General features: G+C 42.0%; 1 protein-coding gene across 2 annotated transcripts in view; it reads right to left on the reverse strand.

Annotated features, from left to right (window-relative positions):
* Positions 1–8,438: 8,438 nt before the first annotated feature.
* Positions 8,439–15,160, reverse strand: part of rcan1b (regulator of calcineurin 1b) — a 34,422-nt gene continuing 27,700 nt past the window's right edge. For both annotated transcript variants that reach the window (XM_084050595.1, XM_084050596.1), the window contains 3 exons: positions 14,002–14,175; positions 12,525–12,684; positions 8,439–11,935 (listed from right to left, as the gene is read on the reverse strand). In XM_084050595.1, the coding sequence (XP_083906721.1) occupies positions 11,745–11,935; positions 12,525–12,684; positions 14,002–14,175 (525 nt within the window). In that variant the 3' untranslated portion in view covers positions 8,439–11,744. The remainder of the gene's footprint in view (positions 11,936–12,524; positions 12,685–14,001; positions 14,176–15,160) is intronic.

A 15,160-nucleotide genomic window follows, 5' to 3' on the forward strand; every position in this document is an offset into this window, starting at 1 on the left:
ATTATTCATCATGATCATCATAATTATCTTCACACAACCATAATAACAATGTCAACAACAATAGTAATAATAATAATAATGATAGCCTTAGAAAATAAATAAATTCACCTAATTTCCAAAGCGTTTTCCTATGTGTGGTAACTTACATGGTTGCAGTTCATCCAGTACAAGGTCCCCAGATGACAGTAAAATTACATGTTAATGAAAAAAATATGTAAATGAAAAAAGACCATTAATAGGCCTACTACTGCATCAAAGGTAATCAACAAACTATACCATAAAAACTAGTCAAACATTGGCCAAATTGTCAAATGATATAAGAAATAAGCACAATTTTGAAAATAGCTGATCTACAAGCTCACAACGCCTCAGTACAAAAGTACCAATATTTACAAGCGACTTTACAGAAAGAACAAGCTCAAAGTCGCTTATAATAAGCGGACATGGCAACACTGGCATGGACAAGCATTCCATCTGCTGCCTTCAGCTGTGCATCACACTGTCCCGACCCATACTGGTGTTTCCCCACTGGAGGGCACCAAAGATCAGAAGAAGGGGGCAATGAGGCAATGAGGCCTTGTCTGTTGGGTTTAGAGCAGTGGTTCTCAAACTTTTCCATGTCAAGGACCCCCAAATTGACACTTATTAGACCGCGGACCCCCATTTCAAAAGATATGCCAGGGACCCCCATAAGAGAAGATTTTTTACGGCTCTAGCAGTGATTCTCAACCATTTTAATTTCAAGGACCCCAGTTTGACATGCATTAGGGCTACAGACCCCCATTTAATGTAATTTCTATCACTTGGACCGCAATTTATATTGTAAAATCTATGTCAATTTAACTCTGAGAGTGTACAAATGGAACCAAATGGACCCTAACGGGTCCATTTGGTTCCATTTGTACACTCTCAGTACACTTTCTCAGTACACTCTCAGTACACTTTGTACACTCTTTGTACACTCTCACTTTAAAATCCTATTTTGGTCATGTCAAATAGTAAAAAAAAAAAGATGAATGTACGAAAAAATTGTGTACCAGGGAAGCTACAAGACCAGGTTTGGCAAAATGAAAATGAATTCAAGAGCCTGTATCATGAAAATGCTCTGTGAGTAGACAATGTTGCCTGACAACGAATTGGCCAATCACAGCGCGACTGCGACGGGCTGGCCCTCCGGGCGATGGGACGGTAGACAATGACCGAAACGCGCACCGCTATTGGTCCATTCTGTTAGGTTCCGCCTCCTTTTGAAGCACGTTCACGGTTGTTTCCTGACTTTCCTCACTGTATCACTGTGTCTGTCTGTCTGCTCTCCTCTGCTCTAATAGCTGCAGAACGTCCGTAACATCGCAACTATGATCAACTGGAAGGTAAATAACGGCTGAGTGAATTCAACATAGATTGGACTGTTGACTCCATGCATTTCTGTTTTAGTTGTGTTCGTTTCTTAGCTGTTTTGTCTTACTGGAGTCTGGGATTGTTGTTAGCCATGGTTCACATGACGCTTGTCTGTCACAAGCGTCATGGCGCTACTTGTTCCTGGTTTTTGAAATGTCTACATTTACAACCCGTACATCTACATAAACGTTCAGATTTCAAATGTAAAGTGCTTACCCCACGGCCATGGATGTAACAAGTTAAAACGCCCAGGACTAAGTACCCGTATCCTCCGTATTGTTCAATAAAAAAGCATTTTAATCCGATTGGTGGCCACTTTCTCTGAACGTTCTCCATATGCTTTCAACTACGCGACCATATCGGTTGGGAGGTGTACTGCACTCTGATACATTATAACTCTATGAAAAAAATGGCCGCCGATAGGAGTAAAATGCTTTTTATTGAACAATACGGAAGATACGGGTACTTAGACCGGTGCGTTTTAACTTGTTACATCCATGGCCGTGGGGTCAGTACTTTATATTTGAAATATGAACGTTTATGTCGATGTGCTGGTTGTAAATGTAGAAATTTCAATGACATGACAGTGATGTTTCAGGGCTAGATTGTTGTACACTTCTCTCCTCAATGAAGGCCGTCTGAAGTTTGCATGTGTTGAACATACATAATTGTTATTGTTACACAGACATCATTTACTTTATCATTTAATTATAATCAACCCAAAGTGTTAACTGCTAAATTTAACATTTCAACAGATCTCATGTTGTTGTCGGACTGTTCATTCTTAGTGATTATTATGCATAGCATCAGTGGTGTTCACCAGGACAACGAAATAAGTAAATATTAGGCTGCTGACCCCCATTTGAAAATATTTGCCAGGGACCCCCATAAGTATCATGATTATTTGTATCAAACCAATTTCTATGGTGTTGACTGAATGCTGCAAAAGGTTAGGATTGGGTCTGTTAATGGAGATTTAAGAGGAAGACCTGTCCTCAATATATAGAATACAGCAGCAAATAGTGAGGACTGTACAAAGATGTATAACATACATACAAGATAAGAGAACATACAAGATACAAAATGTAACTTATCAGATATAATTGCATTTAACTTTGGGGTCTTAGTGAGTCGATTAAAAAGTACATAAAAAGTACAATGTGAGTGACATGAGCACAAGCCTCTGACCCCCCCCCCCCCCCCCCCCCCCCACACACACACACACACACACACACACACACACACACACACACACACACACACACACACACACACACACTTCACGCTACCATCTCAACAGCTGTCATAGATTCTTCTCGGAAAAGGAGGCTCCACTAGCAGCACATGGAGAGAGAGACATCGACCCCCTCCCCTCTCTCTCCCTCCGTTTCAACATACTGTAACATTCTACTATAGTGTTCTGAGAGCTTCTGGAGTGTTCTCTGCAGAGGACATAATGCTCCTCTTGTCTCCATTTCTTCAGGTTGTGAATGGAAAACCTATTAGTGACAGCCTGGTGTGAGGTCACTTCTCAGTTATAGTAGAGTTGATCTCTCATTCAAGGCTGTGTCTGTTTTCAGTGTCGGCTGATAAAAATAACGCCGCAAATGGCATTCTCCTTTTGAAGATATGTTTATTCTTGTCAGTTGACGCAGCTGTCGACAGGACACGTTTCTTGGAATAAAACTAGTCTTTGTTAGTGTGTTTTTAAATAGCCTGTGTCTCAGGGTCATGACTGAATTTATTATTTTTGTGGAATCTCAGCGCTCCACTATTGGAGCTGCTTCCCAACCAGTTTCTCGCTGCAAAGTGCAAACCGTATGAGATCTTTGATTTTGTAGCAATTGTGTGGGACGTGTGAATTTCCCATCGGAACAAAAGTAAGCATTTTGCATCAATTTACAATTGGAATCAGGCCTACCTTGCTTAAAGGGGTATGACACCCATGGCTGATGTAGTAGTTTGCTTCCCAGTTCAGGTGGGTTTAAACGACTATAACAGACAACATGGCAACGCTGCATAAGACTGATCTAAGCAGGTGAGCCACAGCAGTCAACAGGTGTGTGTCAGTGCACATTCATTAACACACATAATCCAACACACTCAATATTAATTTGATTAGCTGCAGCTGTGTTATTTCACAATGCACTTTATGTCACATCTGTGTCAAAAGCAAAATAAATATTTTGGGTGAACTACTCCTTTTAACTACTTTTGCTGGGGGGGTCCTCGGACCCCACTTTGAGAACTAGTGTGTCCCTAAAGTGTGTGTACTGTATGTATATATTCATATAATGTGTGTGTGTGTGTGTGTGTGTGTGTGTGTGTGTGTGTGTGTGTGTGTGTGTGTGTATCTTTAGGCTCTGGACAATGTCCCCATGCTCCTGTACATCCTGGCCCTGAAGACACTGCTGCTGTGTCTGGCCTTCGCCGCGGTGAAGATCTACCAGGGCAAGAAGATAGAGGCGGCCCTGAAGAAAGAACAGGACCAGAAGAGGCTACTGGCACAGCAGACGCAAATGCTGTTAGACGAGCTGCAGAACAAGAAGGACGACTGAGGAGGAGCGAGGAGAGGAGCAAAGGAGGTGAGGAAAGAAAGACGTTGCGGATTGCGTTTTGGAAAAGCCACAGCCTTTTCAACTTGACATGCTAAGGTTTCTCTAGTGGGTGACTACACCAAGGTGTGGATGCTTCAAAAACGCCCGGACAAAACAACATGGAGCAGAACTGTGATCCGGGTGCTCAAATAATGAATCACCGGGTAGACGTTTAGTCTTGAGTCTAATATCAATCTTTTCATCTGCATTTTGCATTGAAAAGTTTAATGCGCATATAACTACTACAGTACTACAAAACAAACGCCCCTCTCTTGCAAGAGAGGGGAGTGAATACCTGGTGTGTTTTGCCAAAGGATTTGCTGCCGATGTGTTTCTAGCAACACGCTTCGGTCTCATGTGGTGTTGACACGCAGCATTTGTCATGAAATGGGTGTCGTACTGCAGGGGCTTGTGGGAGTTCTTTCTCTATAATGTAATGGTGAAACAACAGCTGACCAAATAATGATTATTTAGTCAGCTGTTGCTCCACCTCGTCTCCTGCCCATCACAAAAGGGTTAATGACCACATTGACCTCCAAGGCTTTAAGAAAATTACAAGTGTATCCATCAAAAATCATCATTACCAATAATAATGATTTGATAATTGTGATTGAAGTAAAACAATCGGTATTATCACTTTGGCCGTAATCAACATTGTGAATTCCCGAGCACAGGAGGCGGTGTATAATAGATTGGAGTGTTTGCATGGCTAATTAGATGCAAAATTATTCTCCTACTGAATGGATTATCAAAAGCTTATAAATATAACACCCCATTCAAATCAAGTGAAATGTCAAGGTGTTTTCAAGCCATTAAACCGGCACGTACATCATTTTTAACGCACATCTTCTCTTCTGGGGGTCCCTGGCACAAAACATTTAAATGTGGGGGTCCGCAGCAGAAGTTGGAAAGAAAAACTAGTAAGCATTTGTAGGATTGGCCTCAGGTCTTCATGGGTTCATCAAAATTGGCAATCTGTAGTTGTAATATTAGTTTTGATAAGCATGGTTATTGGCTGTTCATCTTATCTTTGTACAACTTCTCACCGATGGATTATTTTTTTCCCAGGTATCTGTGGCCGTTTCCCTGAGGACTAAGACACGCCCCTCCTGAGACGAGGAAGAACTCTCATTGGTCGCTCTGGGAGGAAGCGATGTGCGTTCAGGAAGTTGACTGCGCTTCCATGATGAATGTTTGCTACCTACCCAAGACTGTTGGTCACTTTTATTTTTGTGATGTTTGAAAACACTTTTTTTGTACACAAAAACACAGGGTTTGGGTGAGAAGTGCTTTTACAAGAACTGAATGTCTTGAAAGAAAACACAGGAGGCTGCTCCTGAAAATAACTGATCTTTTTTTTGTTTGCATAGATGTCTCATGCTAAGGTCAAGGGTTCAATAATGGCTTATCTGGTTATGTAGAACACTCCACATTTGCCATCATTTGCTACCTCACCTGACAAGTTTTCTAACTTTATGTACTGTATATATATATATATATAGTATTTTTTTAGGCTCAAATAATACAGTATCTTGGCAAACAAGCTCACGTTTTGTCTTTTTATCTGTTTTAAATGGATACTTACAATAACATTGTCACAAGTCATTGCTCTGCCCCACTAGCGGTGAAATAAAACATTGTGGAAAATGTGTGATTGGATTGCTTGACCTAGTTTTGAGACTGGAGGCCAGGAACAGAAAAATAAGTCCAACTCTATAGAACAGTTATTCTGTCTGGTGATACTAAATGCATAGTCAGTGAAACACGTAAAATCTCTCCTTTTTGAACAATGAGAAGTTTAAATGGATGAGCTGTTGCGTTGGGATAGTTTGAGGAAAAAGGTGGTTCAGTCCTTGTCATTTTTGTTTTTTTAACATTTCATTTTGTCATGCAATATTGTAATGGAAGACATTACTGATTACAACTGGTACTTGTAAATAAAGGTGTTTTTGCACTCCTGGTCAGTGGTGACCAGTTTTTAAAGTTCGACAACACCATAATGAACATATTCTTAATGTACTGTATTTTTTAAGTCTAATGTCACCATAATGAATATAGCAGTAAAATAAAAGATCTACAAACTGACAACCCAACGTGTTAAACACATTTTGTTGAAGTATATACTAGTGCTTAAGTTGTAATGCATAGCATTAGCTGACATTTTGTGTGTAGGAAAAGTTACATGATTTTTGGGACTAAGAATCAAAGGGCTAATTAACCTAATTTCTTCTGCTTAAAATGTTTGCCTTGGGATATGACCTGTATGATTCAGCAAGCATCACTAGTTGATTGTTTAATGGAACCTAAATTGTTGCGTTATTAGGGTACAATTTGGAGCTGCATATAATTCTGTAAGTCATAGAATACGTTTTACTAAACGATAACATTACACAGTATTACATATCAATTATAATGAACTCACAGCTCATAATCATCTGTACCTCTGGCTTTTCATAATCAAGCCGTACCAATCAGAGTCCTGTGGACGTTATGAAACATTTTAAACATGCACACACTCAACCTATCACGGTTGTGACAACAAAACTAGATCAGTGGTTTTCAACCCTTTTCAGGTCCATTATTTATTCGGCATTTGAGCCACAGACCACCGTTTGATGAGATTTAGACCCAAAACATAGAATATTGTTGTCGTCGTATGAGATTTTATCCACAATTCCATGCTGTATTGATGTTGGTACCAATAGGAGAGATAACAGGCAAACGATCGAAATAACAATTCTAAGTTATGCAGATGTTTAACTCTTGAGAGAGTAAAATTTTACGGGTCCATTTGGTTTCATTTTACTCTCCCTTTACACTCAATAGTTGAAAGAAACTACTGTCTAGGTCCTCTGCTTTTCCCCCATAACACCACCAACTCGTCACTGAAAATAGCAGCTCTTCAAGCTCACATGTCAAGCTCTTGCGATGCTTTGTGAGCTTGTAGATCTGCTATTTTTGCCGAATGTCGCCCCCCCCAGAATAGGGATGCTAGGGTTCATGAATGACTTAAACACTAACATCCTGTGGGAAGGAAACATGGGGTTTATTGGTTGAAAGCAAACACCCTTCGAATACAGAATGAATACATACTATGGACCCCATCTCCTTTGGGGTATTTTTGTCACTGTACTGTCATCTGCATTTAACCAATCCTAACTATTGGGAGCAGTGGGCGCTATGAGGGCACAGGGGTCAAATGTCTTGCTCAGGGTAGGGTTGGTATCCTTTAGGATTTTAACGATTCCGGTTCCCTTTAAACTAAGGGATAGTTCAGCCCAAAAAAAACTTCTATCGATTAGTCACCCCATGGAAACTTGTCCATGGGGTGGACAAGTTTCCTTGTCAACTTGTCGCATTCCTAAGCCAATAATTTGACAACTAGCGGACTGGTAGGCAGCGGAACCGCTGCCGGTCATCAAATGATTGAATGACCGGCAGCGGTCATTCAATAATGAATTCAAGTCTCCATGGGGTGACTAATCGATAGGAGGAAAAAAAAGTCATTTCGGGGGTGAACTATCCCTTTAACAATTCATATAGGGGGGTCCAAATGGACTATTACAGGTCTGTAACTCTGATAGTGTACAAAGGTGGGTGTCACGAATGGACCCGTAAGGGTTATGATGGTCCTTGAAGTTAAAAGGTTTGAAAACTACCAGTATTGTAATTGTATAGCAAACGTGACGTCCACATACCAGCTCTGACAGTGTGATAAACTGGTTCCGGAAACGGTTCCTAATGTGATGGAACCCATTACGGTTCCTCGGTGTTGGATTCAGCAGTGGTGGAAGAAGTACTCAGATATTTTACTTAAGTAAAAGTAGCAATGCCACAATATAAAAATACTCTGTTACAAGTAAAAGGCCCGTGTTCAAAATGTTACTTGAGTAAAAATACAAAAGTATTGGCATCAAAATATACTTAAAAGTAACAAAAGTAAAAGAACTGGAATGTTTGAAAATAGCAGATCTACAAGCTCACAACGCGTCGCACCACGACGCGTTGTGAGCTTGTAGATCGGCTATTTTCAAATAGCCTATGTATAAAATAGGGCAAAAGTGGTTAATATACATTTCATAATATCATAAATTATATCTGAAAAGTAACTAGTAACTAATGTTTTCAAATAATTGCAGTGGAGTAAAAGTACGATATTTGCCTCTAAGATGTAGTGGAGTAGAAGTAAAAGTATTGGAAATTGGAAATACAAATACCTCAAAATTGTACTTAAGTATATGTACTTAGTTACTTTCCACCACTGGGATTCGGTTCCTCCGTCCCTGCATCCCAACCTTAGCTCGGGGACACTTCGACACAAAAGGGGGGGGCCTTCTGTTTGCCAGACAGCCACTCTACCCATTCAGCTATGGCTAGGGCCAAAGCAGGGGCATCGCCTTCACTGCATTTCCTAAGAAAATAAGAACTCATGGAACACATCTGTTGATGGTCAAGTCAAAGTTTATTTAATGACAAATTCATGGTTATCAGTTCCAGATATATGAACTTCAAATAACGGGAGTAAAAAACTAAACAAAACCAAAAAAAAAAAACCCAGCTAAGTTGTCTAAAGCCTACAATGCCAACCTCCAGTCGTGTAGTCGTGGATAGGTGAGCGCACGCCTTTTTCACAGTGCTGCTATGACACAAACCCTCAGGCTCCGAGGACAGAGGGGTCACCAACTCCCCAGGGAGCGCCCCCATCCCGCTCGGAGAAAACAACACTCCTCTTAGAGCAAAGAACCGTGAAAATAATATCTCTTTTTTTTTTCCTCGAGCATCTCAGAGCTCTAATGTAGGCCGTGATGGGGTCAGGCGTCAAGTGGTGGGTGTCATAGTTTTCCATAGCAGAGACGACAGACAATACTGGCCACAGGAGAGGGATGGTGAGAGAGAAAGAGAGAGAGAACATGCAACATGTCCTGGTTCGCTAGGCAGTGAGGACGTGGACGTGGCAGGTGCTGGGTCGGAGGCGCTGACATATTCTGAAAGTTTCATCCCCGGACACGGATCAAGTTTGTGTGTGTACAGTACTCACAAAAAGACGTGTTCGCTCCTAGCAATAAAACTGACCAGATGAATGAACAGCTTTCCTTCATGGATTCAACATTTAAGTCAGGGTGACCTGTTGTCGTCGTGTTTCAATTCACACACACACACACACACACACACACATGCATGCAGTCCCGTGACGGGACCGTGAGCTTGGCCAGCGGCATGCCGAGGGCAGCAGCACAAACATTAGTCGCAACAACACGACAACGCTGCTACACATACGATAACTCCATAACGATGATGTATGCTGCAGCAGCGCTAAAGACAATCTACTGAAGTCCTGATGTGAATGAAGCACGGAGGCAGTCCCACCGCATGGGTGCATTTCTCAGTGGTTAGGGGTGGTGAAGTACTGGCACGCGCGTCAGTCAGGGGCATTCGCACGCGCGCACACACACACATACGTACCTCTCTATGCACAGTGATAGTACTCGTTTCCCTTAAACACAGTGGTCTGTGATACAAACATCTTGTATAAATACAATATACATACATACAGCTACCAAATAGTTACAGTATTAAGCCCTAGTTCTACTTGGTTGCGTGCAAGTGTCGCACACACACACCGAAGATGGTGGATTTGCGAGCTCAGAAAGCGCCGTTGTTGTGAGCTTGTAAAATCTGCCATTTTCGGTATAGGCTGCAATTCTTTGTAGATTGGATATTTTCAGTGCATGACACCCGCGCGCAAATAAGTATAAAATCAGCTTTTACATTAGGCTTGTCAAATATTTCAGGCCAACGGCCAAACTTAACGGAGTGAATTAGGTCTCGCCTTGCAACTCTTTTTTTTACCCCTCGACCCCAAGAAATGATTTGACCTTTTCTCAGTCATAGATTTTACAATCTTGCTTTGAATACTTTCTTGTGAGTAGCCTTGAAAACACGATAAAACTAAAACATTAGCCCTGTTTTACTGAAACTGTGGTTATAACGAGTTAAATCCTACAGTACATTCAAAGAAAGGAAACCGTGGCGGAATTCTTCTACAGATGGAGCATTTCTTTTATATTAAGGGACACTGCAGCAGGAACGCTACCACAGGTCAGATAAATGGGGGGAAAAAATATATATTTACATATATTATGATTTTGCTAAATTTACACCAAAAACTAAAACAACTCTGTATAGTGCTAATATTGTCATAATAAACCTATGTAGAATAGTTTCACTGCAATCAAAATTGACTGACAGAGACAATGCCGGGATACATACATCAAGCCACTGCCTAGGACACACTATTACACACTCTTGTGGGTGTAATGCCTTGCAGTGGAAAATGCCACATTTTAGACAATGTTTAAACTCATTGTTTCCAACTTAACCCATTAAGACCTGGAGCGCATCTGTGTAATTTTTAGATTTCTTTGGCTATTCAAAAACAGATATACAAGCTCAGCAATTGTTTTGAAAAATCGTGGAAAACTGGTACAAATCTTTTTTTTTAAGTGAACATTTTTAACTGACATTTTCGAGGATTCTACAAATGTCTTCTAAATCTTTTTTTTTGGGAAAAAAAACCCCGATTACATCAGTGGTTCTCAAACGTTTTCATCTCAAGGACCACCCAAAATGATATGTATTTGGCCAGCGGACCCCCATCTCAAAATGTTTTGTTCCAGGGACCTCCCAGAAGCAGAGATTTGAGTTACAAATGTTCGCTTCACAAAAATATATATATTCAAAGATTTGCACAAATTCTCACAATTTAAAAAGAGATCTTAAAATGCACACAGATGCGTTCCCGGTCTTTAAAGGTTAACAACCACCTGGAGTCATATAAACCGGCAGATTTGACCGTCAAAAATTATTGAGGTTTGACTCGCGCCATTTTTCCTCCCCAATTATCAAGCTATATCAATTTAAAGTCAAAATGGCTGCTAGACACACCAGGGGGGTATTATTGTGACATCAAATCAAAGCACAGGACAGCAGGATGAAGATGCTATCGGGAAAAAAAAATTGGAATCCTCGACATTCTGCGCTGAAGGGATACGGGACAAACAGGAAGTGATGCTATTACCCCACAGGAAATGGCTTCTTGTCCCCCGGGGGACAAGAAGAGTGATCTTCATACAAGATAAAGAGGGGGAGGGGGGTTGAATTCAAAATGTTTACAATCCGGAGAACCCCCCAACCCCCCATAATGCTGACAAATGACCAATCTCTTTATCATATTTTCTACTACTTTCCATAACCCACCGATATAAATATAGCACCCTAGCAAGACCAGAAAAAGGTAATGGGAAAAAAAAGAATGAAAATCAGCTATTCAAACAACCCTTTTTCCTCACCATTCTGCTTCTACTTTCTATTCACTCGTTTCTCTTTTCCGTCCATCCGAGTAAAAAAAAACTGTGGATGCGAGGGGGGGAAAAAAACACAAACGTGACTCGCCATAATCACCCCCCACCCTTTTTTCTATCTTTTCTCCTTCTATGAAATGCACGTCTATGGGACGACTCACAGCTCCCCCTCTCCAAGCGTTTGGACCGACGTGGGGGCGAGGAGTGAGGGAGGGGGGGCCGGGGGGAGGATAGTGCTTTTACCAAGTCCCAAAAAAAACGTCCTTTCCATCAATTAGGGTCCAAAAGCCGTTACCGCCGTGGAGACCGCTGAACCGTCGATAATAAATCTTCTTCGTCTTTTTTAAAAAGGAGTGCGAGCGGACGCCCCGCTCCCGCGCCGTCCCGCTCACTGCGTGACGTTGGGGGTGTAGTCGGGGCGGCGCGTCTGGATGATTTTGGGGCGCGGCGGGCGGGGCGAGTTGTTCTCCTGGTCGCTGTCGTCCGGGCCTGAGCTGTCGCCGGCGGCCGTGTCCTCGCACACGTGCACCACCACGCTGGGAGTGGTGGGGGTGGCCGTGTGCAGCTCGTACTTGTCGCCTGTGGGGGGGAGGAGAGGGGTGGGGGGCACAGACAAGACACGGAATTACACACATGTTGCTGGGATTGGGAGAGTTGGGGTTCATTTGTTTCTCTTCCCTTTCTCTTATGGAAATAACTATAACGATGGAGCTTTGCACAAAAAACTAATTTCACCCACTGTTTCACAACCTGTAAACAAACCTGCAATGTGACAATCTCCCCAGAAGAGAAGACGTATGTTTAAAAAAAAATTCAAAAGGTTTCTAAACATTTTCAATATTTTTCAAAAAATAGCAGATGTGAAAGCTCTCACGAGCTTGTAGATCTATTTTTTTTAAATAGCAAACATATCAATGGATAAAGTGGTTAAATGATTGTGGTGCTACATTAACTACTTTTGCTGGGGGGACCCACTAGTTTAGGTGCAGGATCAAAATGTCCAGAATTAGTGATGAGAATCCACGGTGTGTGTTTATATGTGTGTGTGTGTGTGTGTGTGTGTGTGTGTGTGTGTGTGTGTGTGTGTGTGTGTGTGTGTGTGTGTGTGTGTGTGTGTGTGTGTGTGTGTGTGTGTGTGTGTGTGTGTGTGTGTGTGTGTGTGTGTTACCTGGTCCCAGCTTAGAGATGGCACACAGCAGGTCATAGTTGATGACAGGCATGGCGTCCTGGGACTGAGCCCAGCCCACAGGAGGGGAGGCGGGGGGCGAGATCAGGAACTGTTTGTCCGGCTTGGGAGGCTCCAGGTGGGGGCTGCCTATGTGGACCGACTGCACGGGACAAGAATAACGTTTATTAGTAGTAGAAATAGTACTATTATCATCATAACAATTACTAGCAGTGGTATTAGTATTATGAACATTAGTACTAAAGTGACAAGTATTAGTATAGTTAGTATATAGTACAGTAATAGCCGTTGTTGTTGTGCTGTATGTATGGGCAGGGTGTCACTGCAAAGTTGTCCACCAGAGGGTGCAAATCGCCTCAACTTGTTTGTATTAACCAGTTGAGCCCCTTTCAAGCTCACAGATCAGGTATTCAGGGGTCTTCAACTTTTTTTCAGGCCAAGGACCCCTTAGCTGAGAGAGCGATAAAGCAGGAACCCCCTTTATACATTGTTATATTGTATAAAATATATTTTTTTTGTTTGACAGACACTGTCATGTTGGATTCATGTTAACGTGTATTTCCAGACATTTAACCACTTAAACCGTCAATATTTAGTAAACCTGACACTCTGTACTTAGTCTGCTCTTTTTCCCCCTCTACACCAAACCTCTTTGCCGAAAATAGCAGATCTACAAGCTCACAACGCCTCACGCTGCTAAAGTTCTCCTCAGAATAGGGATGGTTGGTTGAAGTGGTTAATGTAAAAATCACACAAAGATTCGGTGGACCCCCTGTACTAACTCTGAGGACCCCCTAGGGGTCCCGGACCTCCTGTTGAAGACCCCTGTTCTAGATGGTTTAGCATTTTCTTTTTACGTGTTCGGCTATGATGTTCCCACAAAACGGACTCCAGGTTAGAAAAGTGGTTACTGTAATAATATTGGTGTCATTAACACTTGGGGTGCCAGAGGTTTATTAAAACAGGGTACATCTGGTGCCGGCATTTTACCGTTTACGCCGCGCTGTTTACGGCTGTAGACGCCACGACGTGGACGCGGATGTAAACAAAAGCTGCGCGCACGATGGTCGAGGGTCCCGACTAACGCCTGGAACAATAATATTTCTAACGCGATCCTCCATTGCAGAGTGATCAGCCATCGAAAACGGCTCGTTTCCACCACGTTAAAAAAAGAAATGGAGATATGAAGCTTTTTCTCAAGGAATTATAATGGGAGCTGACGAGAGGTTGTTTTTTTGTCATGGATCCATCAAGCTCCGTGAATCATTCCAAAGTTGTGTTAGAGCGCCCCACGTGGAAAAATAAATAAATCTCTTCAGGTAGATCTACGGTTTTGGCACCCAACGCGACTATTTACAAAACTGTAGATATACGGTTTTGGCACCCAATGTGTTGAGTATTGGTAGTAGCCTTATTACTAACAGGAGTAACACTATAGTAATGTGGTAGTGTGGTGTACCTGTGCGAAGTAGAGCCTCATCTCCTTGCCGTTGAAGTCGCTCTTGTGCAGCCGCAGCCTGGCCTCGGCCGCAGCCAGGGCGTCGCTGAAACTGATCCGCACGCGACGGAACGACTTGAAGTACTGGAACTGCACCTCCGGGTCGAAGGAGCGGAACAGCGACTCGAAACTCCCCTGGACGGACGAGGAGGAGGAGGGGGAGAGAGGGAGAGAGATAAATTAATTAACATGGTACATTATAAATACAATGTGACACTAAAAGCGACACTACTGTATGTCACTTTATTTGAATGAATAAAGTGTAATTTTGTCCAATCTGTATGGTAGAGTATGTTAATACCATTAGGGTGGTTGTATTTTGTCTCCCTGCTCTTCTATTGAGACATTTAGATCGTGTCAAAGGTCATGTCTCACCTAGACACAAATTTTGACCTGATGGTCAAGATTCAATTTATCCCCTGAGCAAGCAGGCAGGCTCTATTAGCTTAATGCTAAAATAAATTCAGCACTTGGCTTGCACAGGAAACCGGGTTCAAATCCGGGGAGGAGGAAAGTGTACATAGTGCTGCTTTAACATGTGATGCTGAAAATATGTCACATTTCGAGTGTGGTTTATGCAAGTGACCCCCAGTTTGATCCACATTAGGCCACAGAACCCAGCCCCCCCCATTCCATGTGATTGTTGTTATCTCTGGGACCCCAATCTACTACGTTAATTTAACTCATTTGTGAGCAAATGTTTCTAAAAATGTGTATACTCTCTGAGTTACACACATGTAAGGATCCCTTTAATTCCTAACATTACATTACATTACATTACAGTCATTTAGCAGACGCTTTTATCCAAAGCGACTTACAATAAGTGCATTCAACATAGGTAGGGAACGAAACTACTAATCACCAGAAGTCTTAAGTGCATTTCCTGCAAAAGCAAGCAACCAAGAGTATACATAGCGCTAAGGTAAAAGTGCAATATATCAGCTGCCTACTTTCTTAAACAGATGAGACAAAATAGCTAAATCAAATGAGCACGAGCTAAAACAAAAAGTGTATCGACTAAACAAGATGCAATAAAACAGTACAACAATAAAACAAGAGTTCGTACAACTAGTTAACAACAAGTAAGCCAGGCAAAGAGGAAGGGTAGTGTTTCCTGAAG

The sequence above is a fragment of the Gymnoscopelus microlampas genome (assembly GCF_963454915.1).
Source record: "Gymnoscopelus microlampas genome assembly, chromosome: 24".
NCBI classification, from domain to species: Eukaryota; Metazoa; Chordata; class Actinopteri; order Myctophiformes; family Myctophidae; genus Gymnoscopelus; species Gymnoscopelus microlampas.